The 21,013-nt window shown below is 46.9% G+C and overlaps 1 protein-coding gene across 5 annotated transcripts in view; it reads right to left on the minus strand.

Annotated features, from left to right (window-relative positions):
• Window positions 1–4,041: 4,041 nt before the first annotated feature.
• Window positions 4,042–21,013, minus strand: part of MBD3 (methyl-CpG binding domain protein 3) — a 36,451-nt gene continuing 19,479 nt past the window's right edge. For all 5 annotated transcript variants that reach the window (XM_084614647.1, XM_084614645.1, XM_084614643.1 and 2 more), the window contains exons 5-7: window positions 20,647–20,824; window positions 7,336–7,527; window positions 4,042–5,903 (exon numbers count right to left, since the gene is read on the minus strand). In XM_084614647.1, the coding sequence (XP_084470773.1) occupies window positions 7,341–7,527; window positions 20,647–20,824 (365 nt within the window). In that variant the 3' untranslated portion in view covers window positions 4,042–5,903; window positions 7,336–7,340. The remainder of the gene's footprint in view (window positions 5,904–7,335; window positions 7,528–20,646; window positions 20,825–21,013) is intronic.

A 21,013-nucleotide genomic window follows, 5' to 3' on the forward strand; every position in this document is an offset into this window, starting at 1 on the left:
GATGTGGCCTTACCAGTGCCGAATAGAGGGGAATAAATACTTCCCTCGATCTGCTGGCAATGCTCCTACTAATGCAGCCCAATATGGCGTTAGCCTTCTTGGCAACAAGGGCACACTGTTGACTCATATCCAGGTTCTCATCCAGTGTAATCCCCAGGTCCTTTTCTGCCAAACTGCCACTTAGCTAGTCGGTCCCTAGTCTGTAGCGGTGCATGGGATTCTTCCTTCCTTATTGCAGGACTCTGCACTTGTCCTTGTTGAATCTCATCAGATTTCTTTTGGTTCAATCCTCCAATTTGTCTTGGTCACGCTGGACCCTATCCCTACCCTTTAGTATACCTATTTCTACTCCCAGCTTAGTGTCATTCGCGAACTTGCTGATGGTGCAACCCATCCCATCATCTAGATCATTAATGAAGATGTTGAACAAAGTCGGCCCCAGGACCAACCCCAGGGGCACTCTGCTTGATACCGGCGGCCAACTAGACATCGAGCTGTTGATCACTACCCGTTGAGCCCAATGATCTAGCCAGCTTTCTATCCACCTTATAGTCCATTCATCCAATCCCTACTTCTTTAACTTGGTGGCAAGAATACTGTGGGAGACCGTATCAAAAGCTTTGCTAAAGTCAAGGTGTATCACGTCCACCGCTTTCCCCATATCCACAGAGACAGTTATCTCATCATAGAAGGCAATTAGGTTGCTCAGACATGACTTGCCTTTGGTGAATCCGTGCTGACTGTTCCTGATCACTTTCCTCTCCTCCAAGTGCTTCAGAATGGATTCCTTGAGGACCTGGTCCATGATTTTTCCAGGGACTGAGAGGAGGCTGAACAGTCTGTAGTTCCCCAGATTCTCATCCCCCCCGCCTTTTTTTTAAATATAAAGATGGGCACTGTATTTGCCTTTTTCCAATCGTCCGGGACCTCCCCCGATCTCTACGAGTTTTCAAAGAGATTGGCCAATGGCTCTTCAATCACATCAGCCAACTCCCTCAGCACCCTCAGATGCATTGTATCCAGCCCCATGAACTTATGCATGTCCAGTTTTTCTAAATCGTCTTTAACCTGTTCTTTCACCCGAGGGCTGCTCACCTCCTCCCCATACTGTGCTGCCCAGTGCAGCAGTCTGGGAGCTGACCTGGTCTGTGAAGACCGAGGCAAAAAAGATTGAGTACTTCAGCTTTTTCCACATCATCTGTCACTAGGTTGCCTCCCCCATTCAAGTAAGGGTCCCACACTTTCCCTGACCACCACCTTGTTGCTAACATACCTGTAGAAACCCTTCTTGTTACCCTTCACATCCCTCGCTAGCTGCAACTCTAATTGTGCTTTGGCCTTCCCGATTACACCCCTGCATGCTGAAGCAATATTTTTATACTCTTCTAGTCAGCTGTCCAAGTTTCCACTTCTTATAAGCTCCCTTTTTGTGTTTAAGCTCACAGAAGATTTCTCTGTTAAGCCAAGTGGGTCTCCTGCCATATTTGCTATTCTTTCTGCACATCAGGATAGTTTGTTCCTGCGCCCTGAATAAGGCTTCTTTAAAATACAGCCAGCTCTTTTGGACTCCTTTCCCCCTCATATTAGGCTCCCAGAGGATCCTGCCCATCAGTTTCTTGAGTGCGTCAGAGTCTGCTTTTCTGAAGTCCAGGGTCTGTATTCTGCTGCTCTCCTTTCTTCCTTTTGTCAGGATCCTGAACTGGACCATCTCAACATCACTGCTGCCCAGGTTACCACCCAGTTCTACTTCCCCTATCAATTCTTCCCATAACTTTGCTGGCTTTGCAGGGCCAAAAGGAGCAGAAAGCAGTAGTGAGAAAAAATAAGATCATAAAGTCAGCAGATCTGACACTGAATGCACAGGATAAAGTTAGAACTGTTAACTAACAGATCATTTTTACAGTCATTTTGGAAAGGAGAACTGCTTTTTAAGATCTTTTAACAATATCGTAAAATTACATACAAGTCTAAGACATTCCAGCACTAACACTTCTCATCCTCTTTCCCTTTCCTCCAGTCAGAGCCTTACATGATTAGCAGGCTGTCATTTTTTGTGTTTTGTTTTTTCTAAGTAAACTGATAGGAGCATGATGCAATATAGCAGTCCCTTTCAGCATCAGCCAACCCACTGGCCTCATATTGCATAAGTGGACCATGTATGTCTAGGAGGTCAGTAGTCTTATCAAACATAACTTTAAAGAGATGGCTGCTATGTAAAAATACACAGCTGTAAATGTTTTTAATACAATTATCTGGATTTTTTTTTTTTTTTAAACCACATTCACAGAAGTTAATTCATCCCCACCCCTCTGGGCTCTCCTGCACTTTGAGAACTCTTGTTCTGAAAGCAGTATAGCGCCCAAGCATTACTAGTTTCCCCAGCACAGTATGGACTACTCTGAAGCTATAGCTTTAAGGGTATTAAGACTATTTTCATGAAGTCAAGTGATCTATAGCTATCATTTGAAAGCCACTTAGTAACAATAGGAGTTTTAGCCCTTGTCTACACACACAAGTTTACCACTTTAACTACAATGATATGGTTAAAATGGCACAACTCCCCTACAGAGGATGCAGTAATACCAGTATAGGAGTGCTTCTATTGGTATAGCTTACTGCTGTACAGGAGATGGAATAAGCTATACTGGTATGAGGGTTGTACTGGTATAATTAGTCCAGTGGAAGAACAAACTACACACCTAAACAAAATTGTTCCACCCGTACAAAAATCTGAGTGTAGAGTATACTTAAGGCTACTTGGCCCTGGAATTTGTGGGGGTTTGTTTTTTAAAAAGAATGCTTGGGGCCCATGGAAGCTGCACTAAGTTTTCTAGTTTAAAGAGACATACACCTTCATCTGTGATTCTTCCCCAAAGAGGCCGCACTTGCTCCCGGATCAGAGCATGCTCTTGCCAATGGTGGTGTACCACTGGTGTGCACAGGTATTGCCAGGCACTAGGAAAAGTTAATGAGTTTTGCCATGATTTCATGCATCTACTATTTACTCTACCAATTAACAAGACACTAATGAAGCACCAGAAGCTTTCCTCACCCTGCCAATGGGGACCCAGTGTGTACACACCAATCATTCCCACAGTGGAGTCCTGTGACCAGACGAACTAATTCAGATGTCGCTGCATGGATACAGCAGAAAAAGTAGTCTTGTATTTACCTACCTGTCCTGGTAAAAAGGTAAAATTATTTACGGTTGATGGAGCACGAGGAGGATCTTTGGCCACTGTTGGTGCTTTTAAAAACAGAAGATTCATCAACCCCAAATTAAATACATTTATAAAAAATGGAAGGGAAAGAACAGAGCACCAACAGGAGATGGGTCATGGGGGGGGGGGCGTGAAGAAATGGTCCTCCCAGTGGTTTCACTTGATTTGGGATAGTTATATTGCCTTCTTGAATCTCCTCCCAACCCTCACACCATATACACGTAAGGAAAAGCTTTATATTCATGCTACAGAGAAGAATATGGTAATCACTAGATGGTACTAGGATTTCAAGAAAATTAAATATTTTCACTGCAACTTCCTACCCGCCTGCCTTTCATCCAATGCAGAACAAGAGTAATGAGGTCTAAAGGAACAAGAATCTAGTATGGGTTACAGCAGTGGCTCTCAACCTGAGGCCCAGTCAGCACAGAGCTGTGGCCCATGTGACATCCTCAGGGCCATATAGGTAGTATATATATTGTGTGGATCAGGCCACATAACACATAAGAGAGCTGCATACGCGGCCCACAATAGTTGAAAAATAGGCTGAGAACCACTGGGTTAGAGAGTGTCAAAGGCGAGGGAGTAGGCAGACAGAGGAGTAGATAGCTAATGAAGCTCTTAGGATACTTTGCTAGTCTCTCATCCACAATGAAGGCATGGAAGTACACTGCAGTAAGGATCAGTTTTTTACATGGCATATCCCTCCTTCAGGTCCCAAAAAATTATCTAAAAACGCAGTGCAAGAGTTTCTCCTTAAGGACAGCTTGCAATGGCACAGCACAGATACTCAAAACGGGCTGACACAGACTAGAAAAAGTTCTACTTTCTGCAAGAAACATTTAATTGAACACAATGAATTACAGGAGGACAGTTTTACAGAATAATTACCATAACAGACTGTTTAAAAATGAAAATAATTCTAACTGGCAGCTGTACCATTGCCAAAACAATGCCTAGTACAGCAGCAGTAAAATACAAATCCAGCTTTCTTGTAGTACTCCAAATGAGCAACAATCCCACGGAATTTTTTTTTTTTTTTTAAAGGAAAGGGTTAATATAGCATCAGTCACTTTGACATGGGAGATTTCTCAACCAACCCAGTGGCTTGAGTAGAACTACACCCAAAGGAGGTCATTACTTTCCAGGAAATGCCCCTGGGTCCTCACTGTTATTGCTAAACATTCCTATATGACAGAGGCTCTGGGGAGCTACTTCTGTCCCAAATTTTGGGATACCAGCAACTCATACAACTGGTTAGAGGTGCAATATTTGAATCCATCTTTTATATATTCTCAGTGGACACTTCCAGGCATGAATTATGCATGGATACCCGAAGACAAAAGGAATTTGCAATCAAGTGGATATTTTCTTCAATCTCCTCATTCCACCCCTCCTGGAGGATTAATTTTCATCCATCACTAGTTTCCCCCACTATTTGCACAATAAGAGACTGAGGAATAATTCAAGGTACCCATGGTGAAGCCAAAAAACTTATGAACACATTAAGGCAGGTTTCACATCATTTCACTGTTCGACAAAGAATGCTGGTCACTCCACTGCACATGCAAGTAAGAAAGAGTCAATGCTCAATAAAAAGCATTAGATTCATTTTTAGATATTATAGAAAAGTCAAAAACTTTTGCCTTTCTTGTTTTAAAAGAGGTCAGAACATTACTGCTTTCACGTGCAGATATATAGACAAATCTATGGGAATGGACTCCCTTCACTCCACACATACTAAAACAGAGATTGGAGTGCTTGGCACCAGAAAAGAGGAGGAAATTTTCCTCATTGTTGGCCAGAAATGAGTCATACTGAACCTTCTATTTTTAGCTGCAAAGGTGTCTCCAACCAGACTTAACACCAAAAGTTGAATACTCATACTACACAATGATATACTTAGCTCTGAAACGCCTAATGAGCTATGTCTGGAGACACACAGGCTTCACTGCCAAGTATTGGCAACTAAAGCATTCAAAGTGGTGTTGGAACTAGTTATAGAACCAGGTTGTCACGGACACAAAATTGATTCACAGAGTGTAACTTTCCGAGCTCATCACAGCCTGAAGTGGAAGAGGCACCAACTTCTCATCTCTTAGGACTACTCATCAAATCCTATCTGATCTTGAGAGAAAAATGAAATTCAGTGACCTGAATTCACATACAGAATGACAATCTATAACATACAGTCTGGTACAAACAGGTAGCCTACAGCAAAGTGGCCAAGGAGTGAAAAAGCATCTCTTGTCCTCCTTGTGTGTCAGATGAGAGAAAAAAATGGTTTCTCTAGGTCACTGTTAAAAGGTACTAAGATAGAAAAGTCTGAAAAATTTGACCCCATTGTATCATTGACCCATGAATAAGAGAGGGAATCTGGTTTCAAGTTTTAGCTCTCCCCCCACTTTTGCATTCCTTTATTCCCCTTCACACTTTTGTATTCCCCTGACCCTTTAGAAAAAGGAGGGGGAAGTATAGTTTAGTTAAGTTCATCTTCAAGAATACCCAGCAATTAATGAGCAATCAGCTTCTCAACTTTTTCCTGAAGTGGACATCGAACATGCTCAAAAAGGTACAGTTGGATGGTTGGTGCAATTTAGTCTGCAGACACTCTTGGCTTTGTAAATAGTTGTGCTGACCCTGCTGATAGGGTTTAGACTAGGAATTCTTAGATGGAACTCCCTGGAAGAAAGAAGCAGAGAGAAACACTTGGTAAATCATCAGGGACTTTTATGTTTTTGTAGCAAGTGGTCTCTTTAAGAATCAGGGTGAGGTCTCATCTAGATCTTCAACACAACTGCCTCTTTGGCCTCAGCTTTTCACCATGGTAGTCTGTTATCTTATCTGGCTGGCTGCTGTTGCTGGACTGTTTCACCAGAAAGGACCGAAAGGTACGGAGTGCTCAAATAAGGCTACAGTTAATCCAAGTGGCAACACAAGGAAGAGGAGGGAGCCCAAATATAAGTCAGCATCTTCCATAGGCCACACAAATCCCATCATAATGATTAGCCTCCCAGTATGGAAAAAACAAAGGTCACTCCTGATCCTACACGGGACTGAAATGCAGCTGTCACTGCCTCCAAGGGGAGTAGTTTCTTTTTTCTCTTGTTCATTTTAAGGTTCGTCTTCCTCTACGTTTTTATTTCTTGCCTAAGAAGCTCACAAGTCTACAGTCTAAGTAACAAAGCCGCGAGGATACTGGCTATCTCATTTCAGTGACAGATTACTGGTTGTTTTTCCTGGAATATAACTTAAAATGATCAAACATTAAATAGTCGTTGAGTGCTGTTTTTGTCTCAGTGCATAAATTTAACTGATGGTACATATGGCTCCTGGCTAGGGTTGTAACTAAGCAATACATCAAGAGAACACAAATAATGTTAGCTTTCCTTCCATAACATGGCTTACTGTGTTTGCGTACTGCAGTACATATCACACACTAAATGAAGATCCATGAAGTATCTTGGGTTGGCACTACATGAAGAGTTGAAGATAAAACCACTGCTTGATATTTTTTAAATTAATATTAGTTAAAATAGCTGAGTATGGAATAAATAGTCTTCCTTCAAAATGCACCCACATATCTTGGTTGTGTACTAAACATGTGATAAGTACCAAGTGACAATCCGGGAGAACAAAATCCTCTATTTGATCCAAAGAATAGGTACAGAATAGTCAGTAACAATGCAAGCTCACTCCATATATAATGTCTCCACCAAAGTATCTCACTCCTGGCCTAGAGGGACCACCTAGCTTCTCCGCTAAGAATGTCCAAAGGGGGTTAATCTCAATTTTAATCTCAGTTATGACAGAGACTCCTGTCAATTTAGAATTAAGCCCCCCAAATTACTTTCACATTAACATCAATCCCCCCCCACCCCAACTTTCAGGTCACTGTCACCATCTGTGTAGAACTGAGCCTGTGAGATAAGGTTTAAAAACGAAACAGCTCAAAGATCCAAAGAAGCTACTATCCCCTTTAATGTGCATACTGGAGAAGGATGTTAGTGCCAATTTTAAGATTCCTTTTGGATACATTTTCTTCCTCACTACAGTGCTATTCAATTCAAACTGAAAGGTGAGAAAGGAGGTAATAGTTCAGAGTTACCATTACCTGGACTATACATTCTCCATTTCCTGGTCATGGTCTTGTTCCTCCTCTTCCTCCTCCCCTTCTTCATCACCCGCTTCCTTCTCTGAAGGAGCTTCCCCATCCCTTGCTATTTCCTCCACATGGGCGAGCATGTCAGCCATCAGTGCTTCCTCCAGCCTCTTCCGCACCTGCTGTACAAGCTCCTCCTGCTTCCTGCCAGGAAAGAACAAATACTTGTATTACTTTTCACAGCTGCGAAGTTCAAGGGAAGGAGTGCAAATCCCTCAGCTGTGAGGCTGGACAAGGTGATGTGGGATGCTACAAAAAAAAAAAAAAAAAAAAAGAGTATTTTAAAATATCACATCATGTTTACATATATTATAGGTGAAGCTGGTAGCAACACCAAGTCTGTCTGTCTAACCCTTCCCATAATATGACCCTGTTTTCAGTTGGCAAACATTTGGGCTGAAATTTGGCATACCAAGTGTTTGCCTGAGCATAATCCATATGCACAAGAGGTTCAAATTAAGCTTTCAAAGGTAACTTTAATTCTGGCATTTGCTAATTTTTGTGTGCTTGATTTTGCAACCCGAACAATGTACTTGTAACAGGTTTCTGTGGTTTTTTTTTTATTTATGTGTACACACACACACGAAAGACAAATATTCTCTTGTAAATCTGCAGCAGAAATGCACACTAGGTAGCATAATCACTTGGCAGTTGAACTTCTCAAGTTAGAGGCTGGAATACAATTAGGACACTAAACAGGTTGAAGGCAGAAATCGGACCAGCCTTAAGATGTTTTCTGGAAAACATCTCCCAATTTAGTTCATTGCAGATAAACAGTGGGTCAGTAAACTTTTTATTTGTGTGGTGCACCAGCAGTTAGCTATTCCCAACCTCGTGCCAATGGAAGATGCAAGTGCATAAAATGTGAACTGGATGTGCCACGTTAATTACTTCCCTGCATGTATGAGATGAAGAGAAGCACAGAAGTTTACCAGACAGAAAAGGATGTTAAGGCCTTCTGAGGATAAATGAGAGATAGGGGAAGAAGCAGTAATAACGGACAGTGACTTTTGAAAGAAGAGGACTGGACTGATTATATTCCAAGTGTATTATCACAATTTATGTTCTGTAACTGCCTTACTTTGCAAAAATACAACAGCTGAGGTATTTGGTATCTTCATTTTACAACACAGCAAACAACGAAGTAGACACCCAAAGGGTTTCAACTCTTTGGCTCATCAGACCTAAGGCAACATACGCTTGACACACATACCCTTCCCTGTACACAAAAGCCTTAATCCAGAGCCATTCTTCAGAAAGGATATGGATTTATTATCCACAAATATCAGAGAGGCAGCAGGACAATGCCAGAGCTCAGCATAATGAATCTGAGGTATCCTTGCAAATGGAAATCAGACCCAGAATCCAATGTTTCCTTGACTTTTCAGCACACAATAGGCTTGTACAAGTTAGACTTTCCTCTACTGGGCAAGAGGAGAGCAGCCAGCCAGCCTAGGGACAGTTTATTTTAAAAGTGTCTTAGATAAGGACAATTTAATCCTCCAACTTGTTGAATAAAAAGGTGCTTGTCTCACTGTTTTTGTAGCCATACATATAATGGACATTAGTACAAACCAAAGTGTATGGAGTGAACAGCTGAAGATGGCCAGAAGAGGAATTTAACAGCAGGGCATAGAGAGGAAAAAAGCAATTTCTTCTGCTTTTCAGTGCAACTTACAAGGAAACAAGAGGCCAGTCAGACATACTGGTCAGTCACTGCAGCCAGCATTTAAGTACAGGTCAGAAGCTTGAGATGTAGAGAAGAATTACATTTCACTCACTTAAATCACATCTGTCACTCTCCAGGCTGCCAAACAAAGGATGACTATTTATCTTACAAAGATCTTGTAGGATCTCTCACTCCTGGTTTTTAGTCCCTTAGGCCTGAACCTGGCAGAACTTCCCTATTAAAGATTTTTGACTCTAAGTCATCAGAATAGTACAAACCATTCACAGAATCATAGAATATCAGGGTTGGAAGGGACCTCAGGAGGTCATGTAATCAAACCCCCTGCTCAAAGCAGGACCGATCCCCAACTAAATCATCCCAGCCAGGGCTTTGTCAAGCCTGACCTTAAAAACCTCAAAGGAAGGAGATTCCACCACCTCCCTAGGTAACCCATTCCAGTGCTTCACCACCCTCCTAGTGAAAAAGTTTTTCCTAATATCCAACCTAAACCTCCCCCTCTGCAACTTGAGACCTTTACTCCTTGCTCTGTCATCTGCTACCACTGAGAACAGTCTAGATCCATCCTCTTTGGAACCCCCTTTCAGGTTACTGAAAGCAGCTAACAAATCCCCCCTCATTCTTCTCTTCTGCAGACTAAATAATCCCAGTTCCCTCAGCTTCTCCTCATAAGTCATGTGCTCCAGCCCTCTAATAATTTTTGTTGCCTTCCACTGGACTCTTTCCAATTTTTCCACAGTGTTCTTGTAGTGTAGGGCTCAAAACTGGACACATGACTCCAGATGAGGCCTCAACAATGCTGAATAGAAGGGAACGATCACGTCCCTCGATCTGCTGGCAATGCTCCTACTTATACAGCGCAAAATGCCGTTAGCCTTCTTGGCAACAAGGGCACACTGTTGACTCATATCCAGCTTCTCGTCCACTGTAACCCCTAGGTCCTTTTCTGCAGAACTGCTGCCTAGCCTCTCGGTCCCTAGTCTGTAGCAGTGCATGGGATTCTTCCGTCCTAAGTGCAGGACTCTGCACTTTTTTGTTGAACCTCATCAGATTTCTTTTGGCCCAATCCTCTAATTTGTCTAGGTCCCTCTGTATCCTATCCCTACCTTGCAGCGTATCTACCTCTCCTCCCAGTTTACTGTAATCTGCAAACTTGCTGAGGGTGCAATCCACGCCATCCTCCAGATCATTAATGAAGATATTGAACAAAACCAGCCCCAGGACCGACCCCTAGGACACTCCGCTTGATACCGGCTGCCAACTAGACATGGAGCCATTGATCACTACCCATTGAGCCCAACAATCTAGCCAGCTTTCTATCTACCTTATAGTCCATTCATCCAGCCCATACTACTTTAACTTGCGGGCAAGAATACTATGGGAGACGTATCAAAAGCTTTGCTACAGTCAAGGAATAACACATCCACTGCTTTCCCCTCATCCACAGAGCCAGTTACCTTATCGTAGAAGGCAATTAGGTTAGTCAGGCATGACTTGCCCTTGGTGAATCCATGCTCACTGTTCCTGATCACTTTCCTCTCCTTTAAGTGCTTCAGAATTGATTCCTTGTGGACCTGCTCCTTGATTTTTCCAGGGACTGAGGTGAGGCTGACTGGCCTGTAGTTCCCGGAAATCAGCATCACTACTAGCCCCTACTAGTCAGCATGCTCCAGCCCTTCAGAGTACAAATGCTGCCCTCAGAATGTTGCAGTCAGCTCATTGGAATGAACAAGAAAACACCAGTTCAAAAATGCACTCCAGAGAAAGGCACCTCAAAAGAAAATTAACCTTCAAATTCTGAGGAGATAGGCAGATGAATGAGAATCCTATATCATCAATGAAGCAGAATTAATTTTCTCTTTTCTGCAGATACCATTCTATGAGAGCAAGAAGCTTGAGACATGTCCCCAAAAGAAAAAAAGGATTGCAAAGTTGCAACAAGTAGAAATAGCAAAGCCAATGTCAACAATATAGAAAGGAGAGGTTAACTTATCTTGTACAGTAACTGGAGAATTTGGAGATGTTTTGTTCCTATGGGTGCTCCGCATCAGGATGTGTATGAGCCTGTGAGCTCCGGATTGGAGATTCCGTCAGCAGTATTTGCAGGTCCATGGTTACACCCTACACATCCTTGTGCTCCAGCAGAAGGGTACATAGGGAAGGTCAGACCTGTTGCTGCTCTAGTTCCTTCTCAACCATGAAGTCGAGAGAGAATGACTCTGGAGTAGAGGGGAAGGATGGCAGACAGCAGGGCATCCATCGGGACAAAACTCCTCAAAAACTCCAGTTACTGTACAAGATGAGTAACCTCTCATTTGAGTTATTGTCCCTGTGGATGTTCCATGTCAGGAAGTTCCCAAGCAGTACCCCAATGAATGAGAATGATGCTAAGGAGAATAATTCAATAGGGACCACGGAAGAGCATTACTAAAGGCTACTTTGGCCCTAGAAGCATGCACAAGAGCATAGTGCTGGGAAAAAGTGTGTACCAAAGACCAGGTGGCAGCTCTGCAAATGTACAAGATGGGACCTCTCTCTATCCAAGCTAGGTACTCTCTCCCTGATATGCTAGAGTAATACGTTGCTGTTCTATTGTCCAGCCAAAGAGAAGCAAGTTTCCTTCCTCAGTGGTTGGAGAAATTATCCCTTGCTGATAGAATTTTCTCTTGGTGCCATACAGAGAAGGCTTTTTATCTAAGTGGAAAAGAGATCCAGCTTCAGTGTTCCACTGGAGGAAAATACCAGGAATCAAATCAGCCTGCAATTGTGTTCTCCTTCCTTATCAAGTACGTAACTAGGAACATCTTGTGGAATACAACCTGCTCTCTCACATGAAGAACTTACTGACCAAGGAGGCATGACCCAGAACTTCCCTGCTGGTGGATGTAAAACATGGTAGCCTGATTGCACCAGAATCACTTTTTATTTATAACTCAAATCTCCGATGGTCCTTAGTGCTAGAAGACCACCCTCAACTCCCTCTAGAAGAGGCATAATGGCCCCCTGAGTGTTCCCCAAGATATAGGATAGGGCTGAGGCCAGCTACCTTTTTGACTATCAACATCTAGAATATATCCTTCTCTCTCTTTTGTCCACTAGAACAGGCTCGATGACCCTCTGCCAGGAGGAATTGGCTTTCCTACAGCAGCTCTTCCAGATATTGAACAGCCTGAGACAATTTTTGTAATGGGCAATGGAGTGTTTTCTGAAAGCCTGATCTCATGGTCCCAAGCAACAATGTTCAGGATCTATACACCTAATGTGACTAATGACCTTAGATGGTAAAATAGCTCCCATTCTGCCTCTGGCAGGAAATTCCTGGCAGTCTACTGGCAATAGCAGACTTGCTAAACACTCTGGAACCTTGCAAAAATCCTTCCGTTTTTAGAGTACGCTAAAAGGGGACTGAAGACCCTTCAACTTCTGATACTGAGGCAGAGGGCTATTCCATTAAACTTTCATGAAAGATGGTTTTTGAGGTAGACCCTTTCCATTCTTTCCTATAAAGGATCTGAGGTGTGAGACAGGCCCAAGAAAATATCAAGTGGTCCTTGTCCTCTTTGCCCTCTGCAAAGTAGCCTCCATCTGCTCACCAAACAAGTCAGTCTCTTGTGTTGGTCAGGTTTTCAAACTTTCAAAGGACCTTCTACAGAAACCAGTTGTCCACAACCAAGCAAGCATACAGTCATCCTATAATGTGAGGCAGCAGCCCACTCCAAAAGACCCTTCCGCAAAGTCACTCAATCATAATGTCAGGTCCGCTCTAAACCCTTATGAAAAGACAGTTATTTCGAAGAACACCAGTTATGGAAAAAGGTGTGTTGCTCATGTCTATTCCACAGTAGGTGTGCATGCTTGCCACGTGCACCGGTGCCGGAAGTCTTTCCCCTAGCAGTACCCGTAGGGGGAGCACTACTGTGCCCCCTGGAGTGGGACCTCCATGGTGCGGGTATAAGGGGAGCTGTGCACTCCCCCCACCCTCGGTTCCTTCTTGCCAGACAACTCTGACAGAGGGGAAGGAGGGTGGGATGTGGAACAGACATGAGCAACACATCTCAAAGAACACCAGTTTCGGAAAAAAGTAACTAACTGTCTTTTCTTCTTTGAGTGATTGCTCATGTGTATTCCACAGTAGGTGATTCCAAGCTGTATCTGTTGGAGGTGGGTAGGAGTTCCCAGATTCCTGGGACGGAGTACAGCCCTACCGAATCCGGCGTTGTCCCTGGTTTGGGAGACAATCGTATAGTGTGAGGTGAATGTGTGAACAGAGGACCAGGCAGCAGCCCTACCGATGTCCTGAATTGGGACGTGGGCCACGAAGGCAGCTGACGAGGCCTGTGCCTGTGTTGACTGTGCCTTCACGATTGGTGGAGGGGGAACTCCTGCCAGATTGTAACAGGTGCAGATGCATGAGGTGATCCGGCGAGAGGGGCGGTGGGTGGAGAACGACTGCCCCTTCATGAGCTCAGCCGAAGCAATAAACAGATGTGAAGACTTCCTGAATGGCTTAGTCCATTCCGGGTAGAAAGTCAGCGCCCTACGCACATCGAGCATGTGGGGGAGGCATTCCTCATTGGATGTGTGAGGCTTGGGGCAGAGGACAGGCAGGAAGATGTCCTGGCTCATGTGAAAGGCAGAGACCATCTTAGGGCGGAGGAACGTGGGGTGTGGGAGGAGCTGGACCTTATCCTTGTGAAAAACTGTGTACGGGGGTCCAGAGGTCAGAGCCCTGAGCTCCAATACCTGCCTGGCTGACACGATGGCAACCAGGAAGGCCACTTTCCATGACAGATGAGACCAGGAGCACATGGCCAGAGGTTCGAAAGGGGGTCCCGTGAGACGGGACAACACCAAGTTCAGATCCCACTGTGGGACAGGGGGCCTAGCATATGGGAAAAGACGGTCCAATCCCTTGAGGAACTGTCCAGTCAAAGGATGGGAGAACACCATACGACCCTGCACCGGCAGATGGAAGGCAGATATGGCCACCAGGTGCACCCTGACCGAGGAGTTCCAGGCCCTGGGTCCTAAGGTGGAGGAGGTAAACCAGGATAAGCTGAATCAGGGCAGCCATCGGGGAAACACCCTGCTCAACAGCCCACCTGAAGAACCTGGACCACTTTGTCAAATAGGCTCGGTGTCTGGATGGCTGCCGACTTTCCAGGAGGATGTGTTGGACCCCTTCCGAACACGCCTGCTCCTCCCCACCTAGCCACTGAGCAGCCACGCCGTGAGGTGGGGAACCTCTAAACTGGGGTGGAAGAGACTGCCTCAGTTCTGGGAGAGCAAGTCTGGGCAGAGAGGCAACAGCTGTGGTGGGGCCACCACTAGGCTCATGAGGGGGACGTCCCGTACCTTGTCTAACTTCACCTTCTCTAGGACCTTGCTGATGACGGGGAACAGGGGGGAAGGCATAGAGAAGCTGAACTGACCACGGCAGGAGGAAGGCATCTTGATAGCACCCCATCCCATCCCAACGCTCCCTCCCCCCAGCAGAACCAGGGGCAACGCCTGTTCTGCCTCGTCGCAAACAGGTCCACCTGGGAAATTCCCCACGCTCGGAAGGTCTGGTGAGCCACCTCCGAGTGGAGAGATCATCGTGCTGGGAGGAGAAATCCCTGCTCAAACGATTGGCCCGCGTGTTGCGGGCTCCCAGCAGGTGGAAGACCCTCAGGGAGATGTCATGGGCTATACAGAAGTCCCACAGCCTGAGGGCTTCTTGGCAGAGGGCCAAGGACCGGGTCCCGCCTTGCCTGTTGATGTAAAACATCGAGGCTGTGTTGTCCGTGAGGACCCTGATTATCTTGCCCTGTAAGTGCGAGAGGAAAGCCACACACGCCAGGCCTACTGCCCTAAGCTCCCCGACGTTTATGTGGAAGGACAACTCCGGGGTCGACCACAACACTTGGGTCTGAACTGTCCCCATATGGGCCCCCCAACCCAGGTCCAACATGTCAGACACTAGCTCCAGTGACGGGGCTGAGTCCCGGAAGGGGACCCCTTGGAGCATGTTGCTTGGGGAGGACCACCACCATAGGGAGGCGATCACCGGGTCGGGCATGGTGAGGACACTGTCCATACTGTCCTGGGCCTGGGAGAACTGTGAGGCCAACCAAAGTTGGAGGGGCCTCATTCGGAGTCTGGCGTGGCATACTATGTACGTGCACACCGACATGTGACCCAGGAACTGTAGGCACGCCCTGGCTGTTGTCACGGGGAATTTCAAGACCAAGGCAATTAGCCCTTTCAGGGTCTCGAACCTGCCCGGCGGGAGGGAGGCCGTGGCCATCAAGGCGTCCAGGAGTGCCCCGATGAACTCTATGGACTGGACTGGAACTAATGTTGACTTGGTCTTGTTTACCAACAGACCCAGGTTGGCACAAGTGGACAAAAGGAGAGCCATGTGGTCCTGCACCTGCAACAAGGAGCTGCCCTTGACCAGCCAGTCGACCAGGTAGGGGAAGATCTGGACCCACCCCACCCCGGCGCCTGAGGTACGCCGCCACCACTGACATACACTTCGTGAACATCTTGGGGGCAGTGAACAGGCCAAATGGGAGGACCGTGAACTGATAGTGGTTCTGCCCCACTAGGAACCAGAGGAAGCACCTGTGTCCGTTGAACATATGAATACGGAAATACACGTCCTGCAGGTCCAGGGCCGCGTACCAATCCCCATCCCCGGGGTCCAGGAAGGGTATGATAGAGGCCAGGGAGACCATGTGGAACTTGAGCTTGACCATGAACTGGTTCAGGTCCCGCAGATCCAGGATAGGCCTGAGACCCCCTTTCGCCTTGGGGATACGGAAATAATGAGAGTAAAACCCCTTGCCCTTGAACTCCCTGGGTACCATTTCCACAGCTCCCAGACTGAGGAGCCAGCCCACTTCCTGTTCTAACAGGTCCACATGTGATGGGTCCCCCAGACCAGCGAGGGATGAGGGGGTGGTTGGGCAGGGGTGAGACAAACTGCAGCATGTAGCCCCGAGAGATGGTGTTGAGGACCCGTTGGTCCGAGGTTAGTCGCGACCATTCCAAGAGGAAAGCACACAAGCGATTGCGGAAGGGAAGCTTTATTGAAGGGGGAGTCTCCTCGGGAGTTGCCCGGGTACCCCCTGGTGCCCCATCAAAAACGCCTTTTTCCCACCTGCGTGCCCTTAAAGGGCCCAGGTTGCAGGGAAGGACGTGACCGCTGTTGAGCACACCCCTTCCGGTCCTTAGACCTGTTATACGCGGGCTCATATCTAGGCTCAGAAGCCTGGGCAGGGGCCTGCTGCGGCTTGAACTTGGCCGGAAGTATATAAAGGCCCAGGGTCTGCAAGGTCGTGTGGGAATCCTTCATGCCATGCAGCCTGGCGTCTGTTTGCTCTGCGAACAGGGCCTTGCCATCAAACGGGAGATCCTGCAAAATTGACTGGTACTCCGTGGATAGCCCGGACAGCAGGAGCCATGATGCCCTCCGCATGGATACTGCCGAGGCCATGGATCGAGTAGCCATGTCCGCCACATCCAAAGCCTCCTGGAGGGCAGCTTTGGCAGCAGCTGCACCCTCCTCCAGCCACGACTTGAATTCTTTCTTGTCTTGCTCCGGGAGGGAGACCTCGAATTTTGGCAGAGAGCCCCACAAGTTAAATTCGTATCTGCTCAGGAGAGCTTGGTCGTTAGCCACCCGCAGCTAGAAGCTTGAAGATGAATACAGCTTCCTACTGAAAGAGTCCAGTCTCCTTGAATCTTTCTTTTTGGGTGTGGGAGCTGGTTGACCCTGTCTCTCTCTGTGGTTGACAGATTCGACCACCAAGGAGTTGGGCACTGAATGGGTATAAAGGTATTCATGCCCTTTGGCGGGTACAAAATATTTGCGCTCTGTCTTCTTTGAAATGGGGGCCAGGGAAGCTGGTGTTTGCCACAAGGCATTCAAAATGTTTGCCACCCCCTTGCGGAGGGGCAAAGCCACCCTGCCCAGCACCAGGGAGGACAGGACATTAAAAAGGGAGTCCAAGGGCCCCTCCATCGCCTCTGCTTGGAGGTTAAGGCTCGATGCTACCCTTTTCAGGAGCTCCTGGTGTGCTCTGAAGTCCTCCTGCAGGTCAGAGGGGCCGCAACTCTGTCACCCGGAGCAGGGGAGGAGGCCGGCACGGAGCTCTGCGTGTCTGCCAGCACTGGTGAGTCCAACCCTTGGTCGGACTCCGGGCGAGGCGCTGGGGACATATGTCCCACCGATTTAGCTCCCGGAGGCCTAGAGAGCGAGGCCAATGGTACCTCTGAAGCTCCAGTTATTGAGCGAGCCCCCACCTGGGGCTGCATCGGAGGCCACGGTGCCCACTGCCCTTGCTGCAGCACTGGTGGCACCAGAGGGGTTGGCTTAACTAGGCTGACCCAAGGAGGGGGGTGGCTGCAAGCAGAGGTTGGGCTGAGAAGTGACCTGGCGCTACTGCGGGAGGAACAGCGGTGCCTGGAGTGACGGCATCCACAGGACTACAACCCCGAAGCAGAGGGTCAGTATTGCTCATAGCTGCTGTTCCACTATCTGCTCCAATGCGTGGACCTTCGATGGCGCGGGGCCAGCGATCTACACCTCGAGCTGCGGGGGGCGAGAGCAGGAGTCTGACTGGGAGCGACTGGGACTGTGACTGAGCGATCTACACCTCGAGCTGCGGGGGGGCGAGAGCAGGACTGACTGGGACTGACTGGGAGCGACTGGGACTGTGACTGAGAGATCTACACCTCGAGCTGCGGGGGGCGAGAGCAGGAGTCTGACGGGGAGCGGCGACGGCACCCATGCCATGACCGACTGCGGTAGCCCCGACGACTCAGTGACCATCCGCAACGCCTATCTCTGTGACATCTGTAATCTCTCCACAGCGTGGAGCGGTGCTGGGAGCCCCGTTCGGACGGCACCCAACCAGACAGTCTAGTGGGCGTCGACGGTGATGCATGAGGACTTTGTCCCAAACAATCGCTGGGCGGCGAGAGGGGGTCGGGTGCGGTCTCCTGACCAAGGCCTGCGCTGAGCTGGGGGTGATTGCAGGGAGCCCAGCGGTGGTTTGCCTCTGGAGCGGGGGCCTGACACCGGCGGTGCCCCCAGTACCGGCATGGTTATGACGTCTCAAGCCACTTGCAAGACCTCCGGCGTCTAAGGCATCTGGACAGACCTGACCAGACACGGCTGGGCTACTCCGCTCAACTTGAGTGGGAGGCCTAGGGGCTGGGGGCAGGGGAACGAGAGCTGCCTAACATGGGTCTAGCCTCTGCCCCTACTTTCTCTTGATGCCACTGCAACGACGGGCCTTTCCTCGGCTTCTTGTGTCCCGCAGATGGGGAGCGGTGCCAGCTAGTGGAAGGCACCAAAGGGTCGCCATGCACGAAAGTCGCGGTACCCGGAGCCGAATCCGTGCTCCCCCTACAAGTACTGCTAGGGGAAAAACTTACGGCCCCGGTGCACGTGGCGAGTACGCACATCTACTGTGGAATACACATGAGCAATCACTCGAAGAAGAACTCGCTTTTTTATCTCGTGGCATTTTTCTCGAGTAAGAGAATTGTCCAGAGCAGAGGTGTTCTTCCACAGCTCCACCTGAGCTTTTGCCATGAAAGCCTGGTAGTCTACAACGCAAAGGGCTGTAACCTCCGTCCAAATGAACTTCAGTGCTGTAGCTCAGGAATCTGGGGTGCAGCACTACAGGTAAAAAGAAGCTTTCTACTGGACATGGCCCTCTTCCAACATCAATCTTCCATGGAGAGGGTGGAAGACACAGCCAGAAATGTTCCTCTGGGACAGTAGTCCCCACACTTCTTACCTCATGCCCCCCCTTACCCCTGTTTGTGCCTGCCCCCAGGCATGAGGGGGTGGGGGGGCAGGGCCAGGAACCAAGCCTCCTTGCCCCCATGGGGACTGGACTAGGCCCCAGCCCCCAGCTATGCCTCCCTCTGAACATTCCTCCATGCCCCACATTTTGGGGACCTCTGCTCTGAGAGGGTGTAATTATTTTTTTTTCTGCCTTTGAGACTGAGCAAATGTGCAAGGAGTTCCCCACACCTTTTCTTCAGCTAGTTCAAAACAGAGCCATTCTCTATTGGATGAGAATTCCCAGGACAGATAATTCTCACCGCCAGGGGAACTGCATCACCTTCTACTCTACTACTAAAAAGAAAAGGAGTATTTGTTGCACCTTAAAGACTAATCAATTTATTTGAGCATAAGCTTTCATGAGCTACACCTCGCTTCATCGGATGCATAAAGTGGAAAAAACCACTTTTCCACTTTATGCATCCGATGAAGCGAGGTGTAGCTCATGAAAGCTTATGCTCAAATAAATTGGTTAGTCTCTAAGGTGCCACAAGTTCTCCTTTTCTTTTTGCGAATACAGACTAACACGGCTGCTACTCTGAAACCTACTCTACTACTGTTGCACAGAAAGGTCAGAAAACTTAAGGGCTAGGAAAGTCCTGCTAGTTATTATTAGCCTCATAATAAGGAGCTACGGCCTATGAGTGAGAACCCTAAGAGATGGTATTTTCAGACAAATGGGATTTCACCTAGCTCTATGTTAATTTGAACTGTTTCCCTCTCTAATACAGGCTTTCAGTTTCTGAAACTGAAAGATCTGCCTTTGAAGGAGTTCTGGAGGGAGTCACACTTTTCTGATCCAATGAGAAAAGATCCAAATCCATCCTACCAGAGCTTATGTTACGCACACTAACATGCTAATGGGGCTCTTTATTCCCCTCTAGTAGCTAAATAACAACAAACAGTTTGTGTGTCTGCTACTATTTTTGAGCTAATGAACCTAGTCCTTTAGCTTAAGGAGTCAAAGCTTTTAGAATCAGAGGTCCCTTCAATAACTGAAGGTGACTCCTTCGGAGACACTGTTACATTTATACAAAAAGTCAAGAAAAGAAAGAAAGGAAGCAACTGCAGGTTTTTTAAATTTTGAAAAAAAATCTTCCTCCAATGAAAATATTGTTCTGCAGAAATACAAAAAGGATAATTTGCGCACATGCACACCCCTCCCCACCAGAGGCAGCTGCTGCCTTGAAGATCTGCTATAAATCTACAGTATTACAGTAAATATTGCTAGTGCCATGCAAACAGGGAAGCATTTTGAGTAATAATGAAGCTGGAGTTCAAAGTCATTGTTTTCGTCATGACTTAATATAGCATATACCACTTTCACACAGCATGATTATCAGGGAGCATGAAATTTAGTGAACTGATGGCTCTGCTCAAAGCTTCCTTGGGCCTGTTCTTTGGCGATTAAAAGTAACAGGTGCCTTCAGAAGAACAGAAATCTGCAGTGTTATCCTCTACCAGGGTGACAAAGTATTTCTTTCCTCAAAAGATGCAAGAGGTAAAACTAACCTAGTCCAACACAATAGTCAGAGGTAATGTTCTTTTCTTTCGTTTCCTGTGAAATCAAGTTAATAATTTGACACACTAGTTTAAAGCAATCAAAGAAACCCATTGAACCATACTCATCTATCAGGCATAAGCTTAGCTTTGATAAAAAGGACATTAACTGTTTTACGCCCAAAAACCATTCCCAAAGCAAAGAACTAGTGACATTTCTTGTTAATACCTAATATCTTCATCCGTCACCATAAATGCTTTGCAGAGAGGCTGTGAGGTGTTTAGCCAAACTCCAGGGTTCTTCTCCACAGCTGCAGAGAGCTGTCCAGTGATGGGCATAGTGCTAGTGTGCAAGGCACTAGCTATAGCAGACAGAAGGGTTTCATCTGTGCAACCAGGTCCAACCCCTAAGGAGAGAAAAATTCTGTAATTTCCACCAATTTAACAGCAATAACTAAAAATAATACAGGCTGCTGCATTCTTTATTTTATAAGTTGCAGAGCTGTGTACTGATACTTTAAAAGTCAACACATTTGTTCTACGCATCCCACATTAAACAGATCCTGCTGACCCAATGGCATAGCAATTCCTTTATA

This window comes from Lepidochelys olivacea (genome assembly GCF_965140295.1).
Source record: "Lepidochelys olivacea isolate rLepOli2 genome assembly, chromosome: 25".
Taxonomy (NCBI): domain Eukaryota; kingdom Metazoa; phylum Chordata; order Testudines; family Cheloniidae; genus Lepidochelys; species Lepidochelys olivacea.